The sequence below is a fragment of the Mustela nigripes genome, chromosome 13 (genome assembly GCF_022355385.1).
Source record: "Mustela nigripes isolate SB6536 chromosome 13, MUSNIG.SB6536, whole genome shotgun sequence".
NCBI classification, from domain to species: domain Eukaryota; kingdom Metazoa; phylum Chordata; class Mammalia; order Carnivora; family Mustelidae; genus Mustela; species Mustela nigripes.
The window spans coordinates 53,023,068-53,041,968 of NC_081569.1; the positions used below are offsets into that span (position 1 = coordinate 53,023,068).

At 40.9% G+C, this 18,901-nt stretch overlaps 1 protein-coding gene across 1 annotated transcript in view; it reads right to left on the reverse strand.

The window, feature by feature from the left end:
• The window catches only part of RYR3 (ryanodine receptor 3), a 355,591-nt gene that overhangs the window by 212,297 nt on the left and 124,393 nt on the right, over positions 1-18,901 (reverse strand). Inside the window, 2 exon segments of the mRNA XM_059372112.1 lie at positions 68-284; positions 11,292-11,484. Of these exon segments, the coding sequence (XP_059228095.1) occupies positions 68-284; positions 11,292-11,484 (410 nt within the window).

Below are 18,901 nucleotides of genomic sequence, written 5' to 3' on the forward strand. Positions count from 1 at the left end.
AGAGAAAAGGATTTAGCCCTATGCCTTCATTTCTGTGGGTTACCTCCCGATGGCAGCTGGAACCTACCTGACTGGTGTCGATGGGGCATGGGATGAAGGAGGCTTGGGAGAGAGACTGGGTAGTACCCAGCAGATCTCTAATGCCTTCTGCGTCACGTTTATATTCTTTCACAGGCTCCAATCTCATCTTTTCTTTTGGAAGTAAGGCTTCATAGCAAGGGGCATAGCCAGAGGGAGGCAGGAACTTAAATTCTCCATGACGTCCACCCATCAGGAAACGCACTCTGTGGCATTTGGAGAGACCAGGAAGAGAGAGGTTAAAAAAGGAAATCCCAGCCCAAGTAAGTAAAAATTCAACATCAGCCACCCCACCCCCAAATTATTTGTAGGGAAGCGCCTGAATTTGGGTTTAGTGTAGTGAACAACAGAAAGTATGCAATAAGGCAGTGGAGAGAAGGGTCAGTGTGTGATCCTCAGCTGACCCATGTCAGCTAAGTTCTTCAAAGTTAATTTATACAGAAGTATCACTAGACTTTACAAATCGTGTTTTTCCCTCACTCTAGTAGACAAGTCATTATTGCAGATATTACTAGAGTACTGAAAAGAGTAACAGTGATCATACTAGCCCCCAAAGAGGTAATACTAAAAATACAGCATGAGGACTTCAAGTCTTTTTACTCGAGGGACATTACTCACATATCAATTAAAGAAAAGAAAACACGGCATAACTATCTGGGGGAAATAGAAAATTCTAACCTTCGGATGCAGGCCAAAGATGAAGTAATACCAGACTATGAAACACAAATGTTAAATATACCAGGTGCTATTATTTGAAGGGATACCTGGCAGGCACTGCAGTTCCCCAAAGAGGCCATAGGAAAGTGACTCTGAAGAGGCATCGGCATGGGGCCACAGCCATAGGAAGCCAACCAGGCATCAAGCGTTTGCTCACTGGGGTACCAGTGCCTCTCTCAGGGGCACCATGACCCTGCTGGCATCCAAGCCTGACACTTGGTCCACTCCAGCAGTGCCTGCAGAGACCTCCCAGGAAGGGGGAAAGACACCCGGGGGCTCACAAGAATAGCAGGCACTGATTTCCAGTGTACTGAAGCCTTTCAATATGTTAATTCAGCATTCTGGCTGAATTTCAGCCTCACATCTAGGTTAGGTTAGGGTTATAGTTACATCCCAAAGCTCCCCTTGCAAGGAAGAGAGGACGACAATGAAACATTTCAAAATGACACTTCATATTCTCCCAGCTTTGTAACAAGAAATAGGACTTTTGCAAATCAACAGCAACCATATTAATCTGAGGAGATGTGACCACAGTTTTAAGTAATTGAAAGCACAAAAAGATATGTAGCCCTGCATGGTCAACACTCAGGTCCCACAGGAAAAAACAATACATACAGAGCATCTGCTCTCAACCCTCTCGCCCTCCTCCTCCCTCTGTAGAATGACGAGTTACTGAACCCATAGGATGTGCTGTTCTCTGCACGGAAGACTCGGCAATGAACAAAGACTACAGTGTCCTGGCGTCACAGAACAGGCATCCAACTAGAAAAATAGTCATAATTACTGATGCGGAGGTACTGAGGAGGGAATAAGGAGGACAATGTGGAATAACCCCCGAAAGAGGGTGGCTCCTAGATTGGAATGCAGGAAGGCGTCTCTGAGGAGGAGACATGAGCTGACCCTGTGGGATAAAGAGGAGCTAAGGAGTCTAAAATCTGGAAGACTGAGCATTCCAGGCAGAGGAACAGTAAATGCCAAGGCCCTGAGGCAGGAAAGAGCCCAAGGGGCAGGAGAGAGGTGGGAGGGTGCAGTGCGAGATCAGGTAGAGTCTGTGAGCCATGGCAAGAAGAGGAGATTGTATTCTAGGTGGGCAGCTTCGGGACGTCTGTAAGGGGAAGAAATACAAGCTGCTTCTTGCTGTGCTATGATAAGAGATCAGCAGACCAATTAGCAGGTGTTCGGAGGCACCTGACACCAAACTAGGCACAGTGGGAGATGAAGATAGGCTGAACCAATGTGATGATGGACAAGATGGAAAGCAGCAGCCGGGTCCCACTTTTGTTTTGGAATAAGGATTGTGAGGCTGGAGTGGGTACATGTGTGCGGGAACATGAGGTATGTGGGGGAAGCATTATGACCCAGCAAAGCTCTCACAGCAAGACTCTCCACCAGACCTCACTTCCTTTCACTTGAATGTTCTGGTCAGGCAGCCTTACAAGAGAGTCTCAGTGTTGGCTGAGTAATTGTGATTGTGGAAGTGGCCTAATTATGAAACCGGAAAATAAAACTCTCTCTCCAAGTGGGAGACATTAAGGGTATTTTTTTTTCCCTTCCCAATACAAATTCTTTATCCAAACAGCATTTTACAAAATGCTGTTTTAAAGTTAATTATAGAAATCATACGAAACCCTCACTTTCCCATTCTGAAGTACTAAACAGGAATATAGAATTAGAATCACAATAGTCCCTTGTGAATGTTCCTACATTAAATGTTACATAATGGGGTTGGTATACATGTTTTAAGAATATGAACAATGACATTAAAACAAAATTTAGTCATTAGCCTTCAATGTCACTAATTTAGTGAACTTTCAGGAAATAATGACTAAGCCTTGAAATTATGGGTTGAGAACTTCCCAATTCAACAGCAACATAGCAGACTGTGTTACTGACATGCTGAAATCATGGGATAGAACTAGATCATTTTGAGCAAAAGAAGATTGTGGGTTTTTTTGGTCTCGTCTTCTCCTTGAGTATCTTTTCTGTGAGAAGCTGAATGCCTCAGAGCTCATACAGCAAGTGTATTCTTTGTTACTCACTAGTGTACATATTCCAAGAACAAGTAAATCATCTCCTAAGAGGTCTTCTAGCTGGACTTAATTATTCATGAACTGTCTTGCCAGTTCTGTTTTGTTTTAAAATTTCTCTTACATTGTAACATCTGCTGTCATCTTCGGGATAGAGAGTGAATCAGAAAAGGTGGAGTACCACGCAGCGCATAGGGGAAATCACAATTTCTGTTTTTATATTCAGTTATTAAAAAGAGAATGATAATTTGGTTATATGTCTTCTCTCCTCTAATGGCCACAAAACTGTAAAATAAAAAATTTACATAGCCAGAAATCAGTGTTTACTGCTCACTGAAGCATTTGTCTCTAAATGTCATTACACTATGCTTCAGTGGGTGGAAGAAATGGTCCTGGGTTGCTCCCAGAGACCTGCCAGACAGAAGCCCTGCCCGCTCAGTAGATGGGATTGGACAAGAGCAGGTGCCAGGCACCTCTATGTCTATGGCTCCTTCCCTCACGGCCCACAGTCTCTTGGAAAGGCTCCAACAAACCACCACTAATATTGGTGGTCCTCCTCATAACTCTCTGGGAGATCCAGACTGACCAAGTCAAAGGAAATAACTAGTGATAAAAGATAGGCTTCAAGGGAATAATCAAAAGAAATCCTTGAAACTCACTTTAATTATTTGAAGATATTAGAAAGGGACTCCCCCTCTTAGAGTTTTAGCAGAGGTCCCACAGACAGATAGTTCAGAGGATGCCAATGTTTGCACACCCTGGATTGAGATGCTGGATCCACTATGAGGGTCCGTCCAAAAATGATGAGCCAATGCAGCTTTAGCCTGTCACATACCTCCCCCCCCATAAGAAAGGGAAATAAGTCATTTGGAGAGAACTGTCAGGGAGAAAGGAAAGGGAATGCACTCCTATCTGAAGTCAAATGCTGAGTGTTTAAGAACACTGAGAAACTTGCAAGTGTCCCCTGGAATTTAGTGAGGGACATGTTTGCCTGGTGACAGAACAGAAAGAGAGAAGGAGACAGAGGGACAGAGAGGACCGCAAGGGAAAGAGCTGCCCTTCTGTTCAGGGTGCGACCAAGGACAATGTTCCTAGAAGGCCAGATAGACTCTATGAGGGAGCCAACTGTCAGCTATCTTGAAAGGAATTATGCCCAGAAAGGCAAAGAACTGCACAGAGATCAGAAACCCAGGAACTGGGGTAGGTGGGAAGCCTGGGCTTCAGGTTGGCCAGAAGGGAGCAGCCAGCATAGGTGGTAAAGCCTGTGTAGAAAGAACTGCAGGGAGATAGATGCTCATCGCCTTATCTGGAGTAAACTACAAATGGGTCCCAGAAGAGAAGGCAGCAGCAATTGTGTAAACACTCCAAGTCATTACATAAAGGTGGGCTGCCCGAGGCACCTCCCCACCTCCCCATCCCCACAGCTCCCCCTGGGCTCAACAGAGGGTCTGAGGCAGAGCTGGCTGGCGCTGGAGGAGCCCGGTCTCCTGGCTTCTGACTGCAAGGCCAATGGGAAAGACCTCTCACATGAGCTGCATACAAATCTGAGTTTTTATAGCCAAATAAATGGCATTTTTATGTTACCAACAAGGATGTTCTCATTCTTACAAGGAGTAATAAAGGTTACAGAGTCTGCCCAAGAATTCGCCCAGAGCACAGATTTGAAAGGACAGCAAGAAAAACAACCAAGTTATAGACGCATAGTCTACTTCTTTCAATAAATCCAGTATCTGGCCCTTAAAGTTAACCATCTGAATCCTTTGCCCCACTCATAAATGAGAAATTTCCAATGAAAATGTAAATCTCTCTTCTCCAGGTGCATTCTCTGTTGCTCCTTGGGACTTTCAGAATCTCCTGGCTTCACAGAAAATGTTAAATTTAAAATAAAAAGATAATTAAAGAATTGAGTTCATTAAAATTAGTTCTTCTTGATCCTTGGATATTTCTCTACATTAATGGATTTTAAAATCAATTTCATTAATCAATTTAATCTCCTGCACTAAAGTACCTGTTATCATTTTCTGAGTCCTTCCTATAACTCAAGACATTCTATCAGCTCTGAAAGAAGGTTTATTTTTTTTTTCTTCCTGAAGTGATTACTGTAAGTGACTGTGTCCTTAGATCCCGCCACCTCAGAGATGAGCAACAGCTTCAATAATCATCTCCTAGGAGTGGGGAATTTGGGGGATATGTGGAAGAATTTTTTATTTCCTTGACTGATTTTGAAAACAGAGCAAATTGTATTGAAACACTCCTGCTAGCATTTGCAACCTAATCTTTTGAGACTTAAGCATTGCGGATTGCCAATCTGCAGGAGATGACTGCCTAGTGCAAGTTCTCAGATTTGGAAGACTGACCCATGAATAAAAAACACAGTAAAAATCAAGACAAGGCTTGTTATGCTCCAGAAGGATGACTCGGGCTCTTTATCCACAGCTTACTCGCAAACATGTGACGTCACTTGAGTCTGTCTTACTGGACATCTCACTGCTCTCATCTGCTACTGAATCTCTCCCAGACAGTGGGGAAGGTACTCCAAAGAAGAAAAGGATACAGGCTGTGGTTAAGAGGAGGAAGAATTAACAAGCTTTGGCTGACCTGAATTCAACTCAGAAGGCATGATTCATAATTGCATCTTCAGTTCCTATCGCAAAGATGGGAGAACAATCTAAGTGATGCGTTCCCACATTCATACGTCTTTCTGGCCAGGGTTTGATGAAAGCCCAGGGCAATCCAGCCAGTGCTCATCATGTTCTCCACAGAGGTATATTTATCTCAGCAATAATTTCCACAGCATTAACCACAGCATGCTGGAAATAGCAAAGCTGTTGGTTACCTGAACTTTGGCCAAGTCTGGTAGATACCAACAGAAAACAAACAGCAACCACAAATACCAACCACCTTTGGATATTGTTTTTATAAATCAGAAAGGGCTGGTAAAAGAGTTATGTGACACAATTAAATAGGTCTATCAGGGGTTTAACTACGGCTATAAAATACATTCTACTACAGCAATTAACTCCTCCATTTTCTGCAAATCAAAAAGTATCACCCCAAGTTCACTGTATGCTGTGGCTTCTGTGTCATGTTCTTGGTGTGGTTCATGCCAAGATGCCATCTTGCAGGGTGAGGCTATATTTTCATAAGGGGTTTGCTGGCGTTTAAGTAACTCAACTTTTTGGGTGGTTTCCAAAGTACACATGCCTCATCCCAAATTCTGTTCAATCAGGGTTGTTACACTGAGGGTCTACTGCATGAAGAGTATCCACAAACAAACCACACGGAGAAGAGAACTAAGGAGGCACATTCATAATAGTTAGAAAAGAAAGTACATATTGATTTGTGAATTTTGTTAGTAATTACTCATGCTGCCTTTGACTTCACTGTGGATAAATCTAATTGCAAAAGATTTTTGCTTTTCGATGATTGCTGGCAGGGACATCTTAATCAGGTATTATTAACAACATAGTTTGTAGTTATAAAAATAATTATGAGGTCACAAATTCAAGACTGTGACCTCAGCAAAGACCATTAAATAGGAGGAAATAGGGGTATACAAGAGAAATCTAGTTTAGAAGCCACACAGAAGTTGAAGATATATATGAGAAACAATCCTGAATGCTTCTATGATAAGAGAAGGCTCTCTTCCTAGAAAGGCATGACGTTGTACCTTGCTGGGAAAGAAACTATAGAAACAGGCATGTATTCTACTATATTGGGTGAAAACAAAAATTTCTTTTCAATTGTATTATTATTTTGTATATGAAAAATAAAACCTTATTCTTTCAGCTTTCAAATTTGCATTTTTGGGGGCAGTGTCATCCTTGACATGTAGTACTGCTTTAAGGGGGATTCCACATTTTTTTCTGAGAGAGAGAGAGAGTGTGTGTGTGTGTGTGTGTGTGCACATGAGGATGAGTTGCGGGGGAGGAAGGGAGGGAGGAAGAGAATCTTAAGCAGGCTCCATGCAACATAGAGCCCTGTGCAAGGCTAGATCTCACAACCCTGAGATCCTGACCTCAGCCAAAATCAAGAGGTGGATGCTTAACCAACTGAGCGCCCCAGGCGCCCCAGGCCTCAGGGTTTCTGTTTGCCTTCCTCATCTTGATTACTCACAGTGGAACTTGGCACAGAGGACTCAGTCACCTAGATCAACCACATTAATAACCATTACTTATTTTCAATAAGATATTTTCATTGACTTGAAATTAATATCCTGGTTTCTCTTTCTAGCTTTCTGTACGACTGAACTAAAGTAGCATGGAGATAAACTTCTGGGTTTCAGCACCAAGTCATAGTTTACCAGTTGATAGGAGGGTAAGTATTGGTATATTGATCCTGTTTGTTCACAAGTAAAATAAATTCATTGGCTACTCTCTGACACAGGAGTAGCACCGAGAATGACCAAGGATATCATGTGAGGGACCTGGATGTGCTTCATCAAAATGTATTTTCCAAATGTGCACTCAATTCCATCTCTCCTCAGATCATATCATGTTCTGAGAACCAAAGACTGGGATATGTCCGAGGTGATCTTTTCCTGTTTTCCTGACAGAAAGGAGGCTTGAGAGACATCAAGCACCCTGGCACCACGTTCTAGCTTTCAAACTGTTCAGGGGCTGTAAGCAAGAAGTTCTCATAGCTGAAGTACAAACTTTTCAAGTCAATATATCTGGACAGTTTCTTAAATACTCTCACCAGTTGTGCCTTATAAATGGATAAGAAAAAGGAATTGTCTAGCCTTGGAACTTTGCTGTTCCTTTTCCTGTACTGAGAGGGCTGCATGCTCTGCTAACCTGGATGAGAAATGCTAGAAGAATCTTCTATATGTGGATACATTTGAATCACCTATTTCTTCACCTCTAGCTGCAGTTCTTTGCCAAGAGATTTCAATAAGTCCTCGCCAATAAATAAATAAATAAATTCACACACTTAAAGATCCTGTATCATTGCGCTGAGGGATATTGGATGGATGAGTTAATGATTAAAAATCATTATACAAGACTGTTGTATGGCCTTGAGAAAGTCCATTAGCCAGCAGACCAAAAAAGGTCCTTTTCTCCAGAGTTCTGACTTCTGGCTAAGCACTTCTCTCAGATGAGATGCTTGAGAAGCAGATGTACTTGCTCTGAAAACAAGTAAAACCCAGAGTGGGATATGGTCAAAACAAAGAAGGGAAAGGTGGTGATGCTGGGTGAACAAGGCCATTAGTACCTAGGCAAGCATGGTCCTGGGAACAGACTGCTCAGAGAGACCTTGTCTCTCCAAAGAAGGTATTGAGCCAACAGGTGGATGACCCAAATGCTGTTACATCGGATCTAGACTTCTACTCATCCTCTTACTTCCTGGGGAATAAAGTTAGGAGATACATACAATGCTGTTCACCACCCTACTCCTGACTGCCAAAGGGTCTCTGTTCCAATCAGTTCTCTTTGTGCTTACAGTGTCTCCTTCAATAATGTTCCTTGTTTTCTACATGCCTCTTATGGATATCAGTGAGGAATGATAGGTTACATCATATTTAAAATGGGAGAACTGGAATAAATTCTTCTTTTAAAATTAATTATTTTATTTTTTATTAATGGCAATAGCCTCAGCAGAGGGAAACACAGTAAAAAAAAAGTTGCAATTCTACAATACAGTCACTGGGGCTGATAGAAGATTCTCTGGCTTGAAACACTGATGAGTAGATTTGCAGCCCTACGGAGGTTTTACCATAGTGTATCTCCATTTGTTAATAGAATCTCAATGATATTTAATTTAAATATATTGTATCCATCTACATGGATAGGTTTACAAATATGTGCATGTATCTATATGTATTCTGTGTTATTCTGTATGTTTGCAAACATATATTCACTTATACCATGTGTATTTGCCTATGTCAAATGCCAAGGCTGAATATCATTTCCAAAGGATAAATATTTATTTCTAAATTATTTAACTGAAACAGAACTAAAATTTCATCCTCTGTTGGAAGATAATATGAACGTGTCTTAGTTTATCAGTCTACCTGAGGTGCTGAGGCCTATCATGGTGCTGTCACTTTGGAAATCCACCCCCAAGCTCTGAAATGGTTTTTCTGTGGTCCGAACTCCAACCATCTGTTCTCCACACCCCTTCTTTCATGACCCTTTCCAATGGCTTCCATGGAAACCAGTGTGATTCTAACTGTATTGACTCTAGTTTCCCACTCAGTTGACTGTGATCTCTTTAACAAACAGGGATCAAGAAATTTTGGGGGAAGAAAACTCGTAATGGGGTTTTGTGTTGCAGACATTAGAACATAATAGTCAGACTAAAAAAATACAGCATCTGGGGTGTCTGGGTGGCTCAGTAATTAAGCATCTGCCTTTAGTTCAAGTCATGATCCCAGGGTCCTGGGATCATAGTCCAGCATCAGACTCCCTCAGTGGGGAGACTGCTTCTCCCTCTCCCATTCCCCCTGCTTGTGTTCTCTTTCTTGCTGTCTCTTTCTGTCAAATAAACAAACAAAATCTTTAAAAAATACAAAAAACACAACTTCTAACTGGTACAAGGGAAGAGGCAGAGCCATGAACACAACAGTTCATAACAGTATGTAGAAAAACAGCTTGTGTAGTATAAATCCAATTTAATGTCAAAATACTGAGATAGATAAATAAAAAGGTAATACGATTATCTCTGGATAGTATGATTTGGGTTCTTGGTATTTCCTTGACTTGTTTTTATAAAAGGGAAAAACAAAAAACAACAGAAAAATAAAACTAAGTGTGAAAATGTAAATCCTAAACTGGGAAAATATTTGAAACCAGTAACACAGTATTAGTGTTACTAATACTAATACACAGTATTAGTCTTGATGTAGAAAAAATTGCTCCTAGAATTAATATCAGAAAGGCAGAGAACACAAAATAAAAACATTGGGCTGAGATAATATGTAAGAACAGTAAGTATAAAAAATGCTTAACTGCATTGATACACTGGTAATCAAATAAATAGAAAATGAAAACTTTAAGTTATTCTCAAATTAGCAAAGATAAAAAATAACCAATAACAGTAAAAGTTAATGAAGATCCAATCGGTTGGATATTCCCATATGTTGCTTTAAATGATACTATACTAGCCTTTATCTGAAAATTTTGGAGTTGTGTTTCAGACTTCAGAATTCTTTAGATTTTAAAAAAGAAAGTCTACATAGTATGTATTAAATAGAACAACCAGCCAGGTGAGGGGCTGAGACCCATAATCAAACACATTAGTATTTCTGCAGTAAAACATGCAAATATTCAAAAGAAGTAAAATAAAAGAAAGACTAAAAGCAGCCTCATTTCTGTTGACAACAATTTTACCACAAAATGAGTTCAGGTCAAAGTCTGCAGTAAAATGAGGCTGCAGTAAAATGAGTTTTTTTTTTAAATATTAAAAAAAACAACTTACGGCTTTCAGAGCTTTTGAGATTTCAAAACTGTTGATCATGATTTCTGAAGTGTTCTATACAATCTTCCTGAAAATCTACTTGGCTATGTGATTATAAATTTTCTTCAAAAAAGTTCAAACCCTTCTACATCCATTTAAGAGGATCTTAACAGGGGGGTGCCTGGGTGGCTCAGTGTGTTAAAGCCTCTGCCTTTGGCTGAGGTCATGATCCCAGGGTCCTGGGATCGAGCCCCATATCAGGCTCTCTGTTCACAGAGAGCCTGCTTCCCCCTCTCTCTCTGCCTGCCTCTCTGCCTACTTGTGATCTCTGTCTGTCAAATAAATAAATAAAATCTTAAAAAAAAAAAAAAAACAGAGGATCTTAACAGAAATGCAGGCAGAGGTATGCTCAAGGATGTCCCTAATAATTTTACTTATAAAGATAAAAATGGAAGTTGGCATGAAAGTCTAAAAACAAAGTAACAGCTATATTATGGGACAGCCAATAAAAAGATATTATGTGGCTATAAAAATTATTTTAGGAGAATACTTAATGACTCAGGAAAAGGCTCATTAGCGTGTTGTTGAATGAAAAATAATCAAGACATAAAACTTCATATACAGTGTGATGTCAATTAAAAAAATCCTCATGTATGCATAAACTAAAAGACTTGAAAATACACCAAAATGTTAGCAGACATTACACAGCGAGATCATGGATGATACTGTCTTACTTATAACTGTATCTTTCAAATTATTAACAGTGAGCATGTAATTTTCAAAATAATGATTAAAGCAAGGTTCTACATGGATCTTAGTTATCTTACTATATTTGCACATTATAAAACCCTTGGCGGTAGGTATGTATTCAACAAGTATCTCCTGAGTCAGTGATTCTGGATTATCCTCCTGCTTTCACTATCATTGTGCAGGGAGTTGGGGGGGCAGGCATGCAGGGAAGTCACCCATGGCATGGAAGTCCAAAGAGGAATTACCACGCTCCCCAGCTCACAGGAGCAGTGGAGAGGTGGGCTAACAGCTACTCTTCATGAAATCCCAGCCTTTACTTACTTGACACCTGCTGAGAAGCTCACCACAGGGAAGAAGAGCCCATCTGTGTTGAAGTTCTCAAACATCCCCTGCACGGGCTGCCCGTTGATGCGGAAGGAGATGCTGGGCACTCCAAGGTCGAGGCAACAGCTCACCACGTCGTCTGATCTCAGGAGGTGCTGGTTGATGGAGGCTACAGCTCTGGGTATGCGGCCTGGTGAGCAAGGAACAAGAAGGTGTGTGGGACTCTGGAGAAGGCACTCACAGGCCACCCATGGGAGGTGGGGTGGCATCTCCGCATTTAAAACACAACTTGGCTCTCCTGCCCTGAGGTGAGCAATGAGAAAGGATTTCCTGAGCTTGTAAGAGGGCAGCCGGAGACAAGAGGAGTCTCAGAGGAAACGCTCAAATGGCCAGCGATGAGAATGAACATGAATTCAACCCCCCAGAACATGTGCTCAGATTTTGGCTGGGTGTATGAAGTAATGAGCAAATTGCTTTGCTGGGTGTGGGTCCTATGGCGGGTGTGCGTATGTGCGTGTGTGCGTATGTGCGTGCGTGCATGCGTGCGTGTTTATTCCCAGATGCCCAAAGACCTTGACCTCTTCCAGTTCCTCTAAAAGGTATGACCACTTTAGCCCCGGATGTAAGAGCCATCAAGGTGAAAAAAGGCAAGGTCATCCAGCCTTTAAACTGTGTGGCACAGTTTGCTTGTTTCTTTTAAAGAATTCTATTAGTTTGGGGGTGGGTATTGTGGAGGGTACATACTGCATGGAGCACTGGGTGTGGTGCATAAACGATGAATTCTGAAACACTGACAAGAAATTTAAAAAAATAAATAAAAATTTAAAAAGAATATAAAAAACAAAATTCCTGATATTTAGATGAAAAAGTGTTAACAGTTGTATTAAAAACAGCATCACAATTAAAACGGAGTACGATTAAAAAAGAGAGAGAGAGTAAAGAAAAAATATTAGTTCATACCAGCAGGGAAACACATTGCCCATTATACACTGTATGGGTGATTTTTGTTCCTATTAACACATAATCTCTTTCATAAAATAATCTGTAATTTCCTGACCTTACCTAAAGTCATGAGAAAATCACCACTCAGGATTTGTGTCACACCATTTTATTCTAGAAATTCTCAAAGTAAATTATCATAACTAATTTGCCCATACCCCACCAAGTTTACAATTCTATTAGCAAGAGAGCAGTGAAGAAGCACACATTAGGGATTAGAATGGAGTTTCAGGCAAAAAAAGTATTATATATATATATATGTATATATACATATATATATATTTTACTTTAGAAGTAATACATGTTCATTACAAATGTTCATAATACATATAGAAGAATTTAAATAAGTAAACAATGTAACTCAATAAAAAAATGCTTTTACTTTCGAACACACACATACAAACTCTTTACCCAAACTAGGATATTGTAGGTTTTGTGACTTGTTTTTTCTACTTATCACAAACATTTGATTGTATAATGGAATGTTCATTAGGAACTACATTTTAATGGCTTCATAATATGCCATAATAAAAAACCCTCTTATGATGGGTACATGAGTTGTTTACAAATTTTGTACATATATCTATGCTATGTAACATTTCTTATCTCAGCTTAGAACTTTGTAATGTTTCCAGTGGTTACTGCTATTCTAGTAGTAGGTTCTAAACAAAGTGGTGGATTTTAAAATAGCGAAGCTGCTGGGAGTAATATATAGAAAGTCTAGTTGTTAAGCAGCTGCCTTCGGCTCAGGTCATGATCCCAGGGTCCTGGGACTGAGCCCTGCATGGCGCTCCCTGCTCAGTGGGAAGCCTCTTTTCTCCCACTCCCCCTGCTCAAATTCTCTCTCTTACCATCTGTCAAATACATAAATAAAATCTTAAAAAAATAATAAAACAGTGACTCCTTAATAAAAAGTAGAACTCCCTTCTGATTATTAATGGCAACTGACAAAACCACATTGTGTTTCCTCCCACCCTTCTGCAAACATTCATGAGGCTCATGACCAATACTGGTCATGGCTGGGGGGTCCAGGACAGAAAACCCAGTTCCTGCCCCTAAGAAACCTGTACTCTGGTGGGAAATAAACATTTAAATAATTACAATTCAGTGTAATTACTGGAATAAAGATATACACAAGGTAATGTCTTCTAAGATAGAAGAAGGTGCCAAGTCGGCCTAGGAGCATGGGACAAAATTCAAAGGATCAAAGATCCACTAGATAAATAAGAGTATTCCAGATGGAAGTAATAACTCATGCAAAAGGAATGAAGGACACACCTCCCGAACAGTGAGGCATTGGTAAGGCAGGAAGGGAAGGACTCATGGAAGCTTGAGGAGGAGATGTGGTAGCGGAACAAAGTTTGACCTAACATAAAACTTGGACTATTTGCACCACAATGTGCAGTGACACACACATTAGCCTGGGATGGCCTTGGAATTGGCTGTTGTAACTTTATACCTTGCTTCATTACAGAGAATGAGGAACAAGTTCATTTAAAACAAAGGAATCTAAGCCCATCTTGAAGAGCACATAGGTTTGACACATTTTCAGCTCCTATTTGAGGAGTCTGAGTACTCTTGGTTCCTTTTTTGAAGTTTAAGTATTCCAGGTCCCCAAATCTTTTCCTCCTTATCATCATCAAGTCTGCTATGAAAGGAATCAATGATAGTAAAACTCAGCAAATCCTGCTACAATGGTCTCATCCTGTCTTTCCTATGTTCCCATCAAAAACCCATCTTTCCTGCTTGGAATGTTTCCTTTTCCTTTTATTTAACTTCTGGACAGTATCACAGTAGTCATCTGAAAAAATTCCAAGAGATGTCTGTGAACTTGGGAATATGAAGAAGTTAACTGAAATAAATGCTCAGGGGGTCAATTGATTTTAAAGGTATTCCAATTCTTGCTGGAGAAAAATACAAATTAGGAAAAAAAAAACAAATTAGAAGGTCCTTTACTGTTTTGAGACTCCTTTAAAATAGGACACACTGACAGTGTTGCATGGCGATGCCAATGCCCACTCTTGCCACTGGCCCAGAGCATGCTGTTGGCTTCTGTGCTAGCCTGAGCCTCTGCCAGTAAAGATCCAGAATGCTTTCATGAGGGACAGTCTTCATGCTTTGATGCCATCAGAAGCTGAATTCCAAGCTTTATTTAGCCTTAATGTGCCATAGTTGCCAAACATCTTCCTGAGGAATGGCAGCTGGGAGAATTTCTCCTGTATGGCTTCCTCCCTTGGTAGAAAACCACCACCAGGATGAGCAATTATATCCCTGTGGTAAATGCCACTGCCTTTTACAAAATTCCTTTTTTTCTAAGAGAATGGGCACCACTAGAAGCTGCTACTGGAACACAAAGATCATCAACAGGCAAAGTAAAATTAGGGCTCGAGACTACGTTTAAAACCTATGCAGAATACAGAGTTGGGACCCACATTATCTAGAAACTAAAGGAAAACTGTTGATAATTACTGGATAGGAAGCATATGCTTAGTACTTAGAGCAATGTCTGGAAAGTGTATTTGAAGAAAAAAGTCCTTCATATAATATTCATGTTGTAAAAGATCATCTGATAAGGTATATTTAGTTTTAAAATGTGAGTAGTGTGAAGATTTTCCAATTAGAAAATAAGGAATTTGTGCAATGGCTTCTGCACACTGTTTCATAAATCTGTTCTCATCTAAAGGAAGAAATCTCTAACCCTATGAGGGCATTTGAAGCTCCAAATGATTGAGAAGGGTCCTGTACCCCATATTTAAACAAGATACTTGTCCTTCAAATTGCTCCATAGTGAGGTGGTCTTCGGGTGGGGAGCAGAAGTAAAGACATGGAGGGCTGAGTTCAAATACCAAGTCTTTATGGGTGATTTTATTAGAAAATCAGTTTCCACATATCTGTGAAATGGGGACAGTAATACCCACATTGATGCTGTCAAAAGTTGTTTATAAGGTACCATGATGATTCCTATGATTTTAATGAAGCAAATGACTGATGTCCTATATACCACTCAAGAGGTATCACGTGTAGTGATAAATGGACATTTCTAGAACCAGAATCCCTGGGTTTGAGTCTGGCTTTGTAACTCACTGTGTGACCCTAGGCAAGTCACTTACTTTTGTGGACTCAAGTTTCCTCATCTGTCAAGTGAAAATCATGTCATGAGGTTGTTTTGGGTTGTGAATGAATTATTCTCTGCAGAGCAATTACGAGAGTGCTTGATACATTGTAACCCACAATAAATACTATTATGATCAGTTTTGTTTCTATAACTTTAGAAACTTTAATTACTAGGGGTAATTAAACCTACTGTTACTAGGGTAACAGTAGATAAAAATGCCAAAACATTGTAGTACTGTCTTTTGTAACATCAGGAAAAATTAGCAATATGGAGAATCATAGCTTTGAGGGCTGAGTCTAGAAAGTGATTTGAAAAGTCATTGAATTGCGTTATCAAAATCAGTAAGTCCCTCTATTGAAGACAGTGCTTAAAAAAAAAAAAAAATCACTTTCAAGTAGGTTTAATGTACCTGACCCTTCAGAACAACCAACAGAAGGGAATTCAGAGGAAGGGAAGCACAGTAGTTACAGAGCTGAAGCTGTCTTAACTGCTTTTCCAGATTTAGGAACTCCATAATCCTAGCGACCATCCACTGAAACAGGCTGGGGAGTCATGTGGCCTCTCCTTGCCTGAAGAAACTGCCCCTCACTCAGAGGCTGGGGCCAACCTGAAGGTCGCAAGGAGCTCAAATTCCAAACCGGCATTTGAAGATAAAGGACCAATCCACTTTATCATACGCTGCACATCTTAAAAATTAATCCAAGGACAGATTACTGCAGGATTTAGCCTCTTCTGATGAGTAATGTAGGCAACTGGAAACACTGATGCTCAGCATTTCCATGGCCCCGGGCACTGCAGAGTTTGGCACTTAAATGGAAAACACGAACACTTAGGCATTTGGACGGAGAGTGGATCCAAACATGTGAAAATGCTGGTGCTCTGCACAGCCATTCTTGGGCTCCTTGCCATACAGGACAGGGCTTCTGGAAAGGTCTGAGTCACAGCAGGGAGACAGGTCAGGACCCTCTTACATAAAATCGACTGTAGAGCTAAAGGATCTTTAAGTTTAGAAAGTCAGAAGTCATAATAAATCAGGAAATGGAATTTTGCTCCATTCATTTCCTGTATCACTTATCACTCGGGATGGTAAGTTCCTCTGCTTATTCCAATTTTGCAAGGAAAAAGTTATTAAAGGCAAAGGTAGGTGTTAATTTCCTCCTATGAAACTGCCCTCCCCATCCCCCGCCCCAGCCAGGAACAACTACAGGCTGTTCTGAGCTGAACTCATCCCAATGGCAGTCCTGAGAGGCTACATGAAGGCTTTCTCTGGAGAGGGAAAGTAACACCATGACCAGAAGAGAGTCGGTCCTCTGAAAGGAAATTCCCAGTGGCCCAGCTGAGTTAGGAGCCTGTAGGGCAGGTTGGCAGGATTGAGATGGGAGGTATTCCTACAGCTGATGCTTGGAAATAACTTCACAGGCTTCAGTGGCTAAAAAGATCTATAAAGACTGCTTTTTCCCAGGTGTCTGGGTGGCTCAGTCGTTAAGTGTCTGCCTTTGGCTCAGGTCATGATCCCAGGTCCTGGGATTGAGCCCCACATCTGATTCCCTGTTCAGTGGGAAGCCTGCTTTTCCCTCTCCCACTCCCTCTGCTTGTGTTTCACTCTCTCGTTGTCTCTGTCAAATAAATAAATAAAATCTTAAAAAAGAAAAAAAAGGAAAAGGACTTTCTCCTTACATAGAGAAAAAGCTCATTCATAATTACGATGTCACTCAAAACTTCCTTTCTCATTCAGTATGGGACTCAGATATCCTCTTAGGAAGGGGCTGCTCTCATGGTCTCGAGTGAGATACCAGATATTCTCTGGATATTGTCTTTATGATTACAGTGGACTCCACAGACAATAAGGGAAAAGAAACATGTGTCGAGAACTTCATGTTGCTTATGCTTATTTATTTACTTACTCATTTTTAAAAAGTATTTTTTAAAATTTATTTATTTTAGAAATAGAGAGAATGTGAGTGGGGGGAGGGGCAGAGGGTAAGGGAGTGAGAGAGTTTTAGCACACTCTGCAAGGTAGACCCCGATGTGGGGCTCAACCTCACAGATCATTACTGAGCCAAAATCGAGAGTTTGGATACTTAATCGACCAAACCATCCAGGTGCCTCACCTCATTTAAATTTCTTAAGAACCTATATCATTTTCATTTTATCTGAGGAAACCAAGACTCTGGAGGTTAAGTAATTTACTCTGTGTCAAAAAAAAAATCAGTAAACAGAAGAGCTGGCATTCAAACCCAGGCACAAATCCAAAGCCATGCTGTTTCTTCTTGACTCTTTCTGGTGACAAAGTGTTGGGGCACTATAATTCCTTCCAATAACGACAATATCTATTGTCTTTAATAAATACATTAAAGATCAGTTCAAGACAGTAGCTTAATTTACACATACAGATAAGTTTAAAGTTAATGGATCTGTGTATTTACATCTCAAGGAAAGGAGAAAACTTGTCACGGTGAGTTTCCAGCATCTCTCCTTTGCCATCTTCCACTCCTTCCTGTAGTAAGCTAAAACATCATTTCCATTTCATTTCTTCATCCAACAATTATCTTTTCATCAGATAGTCTGAAATTCACTGTTGTCCTGGTGGGAGTCATTAACAGAGACCTTATTTCTTCTGCTGGGGCACACGTTGGCATATTTACCTGCCATGCCTTCTGCCAGATATATTTTCCCTGTGTGCTGGTTAGAGAATTCAGAATGATGCCAGACCCAAGGAGGCTTTGTGTTTTAATGAGCACAAAAGACATAAGTCTTGTGGACATTGTTTTCTCCACATCTCATGAGATGCTCAGGACTGAGACGATGAAGCTGTTTGAATACAGCTCCCCACTGAGCAGGGAGCACAATGCGGGACTTGATCCCAGAACCTTGGGATCATGACCTGAGCAGATGCTTAACCAACTGGTGCCGACCTATATGGCATTGTAATACCAAGTCTGGGTAATGTCCAGAGAGCTGCAATCAGCATTTGAAGTGCCGGTCCCAAGTCCCTTTCCTCTATCACCAATGGGAAGGGCCACTGCTAGTGATGACTGGCGTGGGCTCGGCACATCCAGCTTCCAGTCTTCTGAGGAGATAGGACAAGAGGGGTGACAGGAGTGCTGCACACTCCTGGAATGATCCACAACTAGATGGATGTTCAGAGTCTGAAATGCCAATAGTAGTCTCTTCTGAATGCACTGCGTTCTCTATCTCCTGACCTGCTGATGTATTCATTATACATATTTTGTGAAGGGACATACCAAATGCACCATGCAGTGCTACAAAATTTGGGAAGGACTGAGGAAAACTTTTCCTTTGAGAATGGTTTCTCTTTGAAACAGGTCCAGTCTGCCTCACCTAATGGTCTAGGTGTCCTTCACATTTCCTTAACCAATCCCCAGCATTCTCTTCAGGTGTAGCCTGGGATGGCAGCTTGCGTTATGGTGACAAGATGGCAGGAGATGAGCAGCACCCAGTGGGGGGTGGGAGGGATTTATTTTCTCAAGTT